This window comes from Sinocyclocheilus grahami, unplaced genomic scaffold (assembly GCF_001515645.1).
Source record: "Sinocyclocheilus grahami isolate Dianchi unplaced genomic scaffold, SAMN03320097.WGS_v1.1 scaffold720.1, whole genome shotgun sequence".
In the NCBI taxonomy this organism is placed as follows: domain Eukaryota; kingdom Metazoa; phylum Chordata; class Actinopteri; order Cypriniformes; family Cyprinidae; genus Sinocyclocheilus; species Sinocyclocheilus grahami.
The window spans coordinates 348,446-353,016 of NW_015505899.1; the positions used below are offsets into that span (position 1 = coordinate 348,446).

A 4,571-nucleotide genomic window follows, 5' to 3' on the forward strand; every position below is an offset into this window, starting at 1 on the left:
TAGATAGATAGATAGATAGATAGATAGATAGATAGATAGATAGATAGATAGATAGATAGATAGATAGATAGATAGATAGATAGATAGATAGATAGATAGATAGATGCTTCAAACTTTTACCATTTGTGTTCCACGATAGAAAGTAAATCATGGGAGTGACATGGAATGGCATGTGAGTAAATAAAGAAAGATAAAGTTTACAGAATAACGCCATGGAAGAAATTAACCTCAGTAATGTCAGCTGTACCTCAAGTGTGAAACAGGAAGTTCTTTTATGACACTCCTGATGTTTCGGAGTTGCTCCTGCCCCTCTTTAACTGACATTGCGTCCTTTGAACAAAAATACAAATGGAGGATCGTTAATTCCTGGATCCATGGGTACATTTTCTTTTAATGTTTTTAAATGTATGTCTATGGATCACTATGGTCACTACAGATTACCTGGAAGCTAATAACTGTCTGAAGCATGGAAGATGGTGGTTGTAGTGGTCCAGATGGAGCTAATCTTAAACTTGTTTACTATTATTTGTACAACTACAGGAAACAACTCAGTTTTATTCAGAGGCTCAAACATAGCAAAAAATAGGCAGTTTGGTGCAGATGCTGATATTTACAGTATATGACCAAAATGTAAAATGAAATTGTGATAGCATGTAATGTAAATCAGTGAGATCTTTATAACAGTATAACTGACTACTTACATAAAATGCACATAAATATCAGTTATTACTATATATTTCCCAATAATATGTCTTAGTAATATGATACTTAAATCTGTAGTAAAATAAATTAATATCCAAATAATCTGAGGGGGGATTAAAAATAACTTTTTTTAAAAAGTAACTTTTTATTTTAAATGCTAGGCTATTGTATTATATGCAATCTGTTATTCTGCTATTCTAGTCTAGTCTAGCCCATCCCTTTTTTTATCTTACAAACTTACTGTAAATTTCTTGTAGAGTTCATAGGTGAGGAGAGGGTTGGGGAGCTCTCTGAAGTACAGCTTACATAAAGAGCCCACGCAGTGGATATCCTGAAGATACACTTCTTTAGTGAGGTCAGGACAGGATTCAGAGCAAAACTCCTGTCTGTATGCACACACATAGAGACACACATTAACTACAAAGAAATGATTGTATAAATTATTCAAGAAAGACAAGTTCAGGTATTATAGGAAACATTTCCTATCATGCAACACTATTGTATGTTTGATATGGTGAGTCTAAAAATCGGCCCACCTGAGTTTTTGAATGTTGGATGTGATTCCTGAGAGTCTGTAGATTCCATCCACAATCCCATGTTTCTCTATGAACTCTGCACATGTCTTCAGAACATAAGGAACTAAACACACGCACACACACACAAAAAAGACAAATTCATGACTGGTTATTCATCAATATAGATCAATTTATTAAAAGAGCAGTTCACCCAAAATGAAACATAAGTGTAAAAAATACAATACCGTTAAAGTATTAGAATGAAAGTTATTTAGCAGTATATATGTCTTGTAAATGAAAAGAAGTAGCATATATGTGCACTACATCCCAAGTCTTCTGATGCCACATGATAAATAAAATAACTAAATAACAGTACCGTCAACAGTGTCATGATCGGTCAAGAGTCCTGAGAACCAGTGGTGTTTGGCAACCTGACACCTCTACATGCACCAAGTTTGAATATAGGGGGCATTAATTAAATTTGGGTGCGCTTTCTTCAGTTTTTCAGTGAATAATTGCTTAAATTTTGATCTCCTCTGACAAAATATATTTTTGTGTGTTCCTCAGAAGGAATAAAGTCATATGAGTTTAGAATAGCACGAGGCTGAGTAAATGATAAACTATTCTTTTAAATTATTGTTTAATGACTGAGTAAAATTATTATATATATATCTACACATGTAAATGTTCAATGATATGATCAGATAAACTCAGATAAAAGAATTGCATGTCCATTTTGAAGTCAACTGGAACAACTGCACTGTAAAATGTAGATATTTTCATGTTTTGTTGTGCTGCAAGTGGCCTAACCCTGCCATTTTTTCCTCAGACTGAGCCAATTCATACAAAAATGAATGGATATTCATATTCCATTTGGCAACATTCCTTCAGTATGCAGAAACAAAAAATTCATAATTTTCCCTACGATATGAATCAGCCTTTGTGCCGTGTGTTTCACAAAAGCATTATTAGCGAAATAGTTAAATGTGTTGTTGCTCCCTGAAACTATATGTACATTCGCAAACAGCATCACAAAGTTGTGTAGATGCAACTACAGGTCTTAGTCTGTGGTTAGAAGCATATTTTCTTGTTAGTATGAGGCGTGGACTTAAATAGATCATGCTCTTGAGTAAAATAAACGTGCTTACATGCAGTGCATTCTATTTCATTCTTAAATTCCATTTAAATATAAATGCATTTCATTCTTTATATTTTAATTCTCAACAATCAGGCTTGTTTTTAAAGAGTGCACATGTGCATAAATGCATAAAGGACCCTGGATTATGCCGTAAGAGAGAACCTGCGATGAGTCAAACATCAAATAATGCAAAATGAAAAAAATAAAAAAGCTACGAAAAAATTGAAGTATAAGTCTCGGATGCCATACAGTAGCGTCTCAGAGAAAACATGTTGTGGACAAATCTGCTGACTGAATGAACCACATGTAAATGAGTAAAATGTATGCAACTGTTAACATGATTAAAAAATTAACAGCTTTCTGTTGTGTAAATGAACTCTAATAATCCAACATTACGTCAATGTACAGGAAACGCACCAAAGGCTATTATTTCAATGATTTCATTATGATCCGACAAACGACCCGAGAAGCATTTGGCTAAAGTACAGGTAATTTATGTTTGGTATGTTGTTGTACTTTGCAAGTCCCAATGAATGTAAGGAGATTTTTTATTTGATGCACTGAATGTGAATGGTTTGGAGTATGATCATTAGTTCCATAGCATAACTTCTCAATAAGCCTGTTTCCACCGCAGGAACTTTCCCCAGGGTCTAGGGACTTTGGGAGTGGTACTCGGTGTGTTTCCGCCGTGGGAACCAGAATCTAAATAAAGTTCCAGGTAAAAATGTGCCCCTCAGAAAGTCCCTGCTCGCGAGGTAGTGCTTTTTCAACGGTCCGGAACTTTCGGGGGTGGAACTTGGGCGCTGAACATGCTGATTGGTTGAGTTCATGCAGCGTTGTATTTCAACCACCATTTATTCACATAATTTTCAAAATATTACTGTTATTGTGTCATGAAATGTAGTTTTAAGAGTATTTCAGGCGAGAATGTAGTTGTTTAAAAGTCAAATCTACAGTTTATTTATAAAGACAGCATCTATTTGAAAATGTGCTTCGCAGATGCGCTTCACATGTGTTCACAAATGTGCTTCACATCTTTGAAGATGTGAGCTCCAGGCGATCAGCGGGCGCTCTGTGTTCATGTATCACGCAGAGAGCAGCCTCAACTCGGCTAATTCTTGTGACATTTGCCACTGGCTCTGATGGCTCTGTAGTGGTTAAACATGAGATTCGTTTTGGGTAAATCTAACAGGCAGTCTTTGGTCTCATGAATCTATTATTTGTAGGGTTGGGTACCGAAACCCGGTACCAATATGGCACCGGTACCTATGTAACCAGTATGTACTAGAACCAAATCAGAACGCAGATTTCGGTGCCTCATTTCGGTGCCGTGCCTGAGCGATCGATTGAAATAGTTGTCCTCTGGTTCTCCGTAACGGATATAAGAAGCATCATCACCGGCACCGCACGTGAAAAATTATTTCCAGACTGAGAAAATGCACGTGAACTCAAAGCTCTAATAATACAAATCTTTGTAGTAACGAGAGTGTCCATGTTGTTTTCACATTCCGACAAAAAGCACAACTCGGGAAATGAGAGCATCCAGTGCAGTAATTGCAGTAATTACACTTGCTCTGATGGCAGCAGCTTCCGTTAACTAAGCTAAACATGCTTAAATTAAAATGCCAAAAGCTAAACTTCCCTTGTATTCACATTTCTACACCTGTTGTCCAACAAAAGAGAACATTATAACCTTTTTACTCCACAACACCAGTCAAATGCTTCCTTTTGTGATCTGATGTGGCTTTTTGTCACAGAATGAGGCAGAAAATATGTTCCATAGGCAAATTTAAAAAGAATGCATTTTTAAAGTAGCAATGGATTATAAATATACTTAATTATTATGAAAATACCAGAGATGGCTTGAATAACACAGATAAACTATATTGTCGCAGTCGAGTGTTTATTGTCTTTGTTTTATCATTCAAAATGTTTATGTTCTGTTTACTCAGTTACAGCTATAATAGCGATGTCTTTGACCATATAAGGGATTTCCTGGAGGGTCATGAGTTCCGCTACTTCTGTGACTGAATATGTGGATTTTCTGTGCGAGGGCGCCCTCTGGCGTCCAGTATGAATGAAACAGACATCATGTGTTTATAGTGCTAATGGCTAATCCATCATTTTTGGGGTAATTTTTTTTTATATAAGTACCAGTTCAGGCACCGTTTAGGCACCGGAACTGTTTTAAAAGTATCGATTTGGCACCGGTATCG

At 36.1% G+C, this 4,571-nt stretch overlaps 1 protein-coding gene across 1 annotated transcript in view; it reads right to left on the reverse strand.

Annotated features, from left to right (window-relative positions):
• Positions 1 to 4,571, reverse strand: part of LOC107560333 (rho GTPase-activating protein 31-like) — a 30,780-nt gene that overhangs the window by 16,134 nt on the left and 10,075 nt on the right. Inside the window, exons 2-4 of the mRNA XM_016244479.1 lie at positions 1,239 to 1,341; positions 944 to 1,088; positions 248 to 330 (exon numbers count right to left, since the gene is read on the reverse strand). Of these exons, the coding sequence (XP_016099965.1) occupies positions 248 to 330; positions 944 to 1,088; positions 1,239 to 1,341 (331 nt within the window). The remainder of the gene's footprint in view (positions 1 to 247; positions 331 to 943; positions 1,089 to 1,238; positions 1,342 to 4,571) is intronic.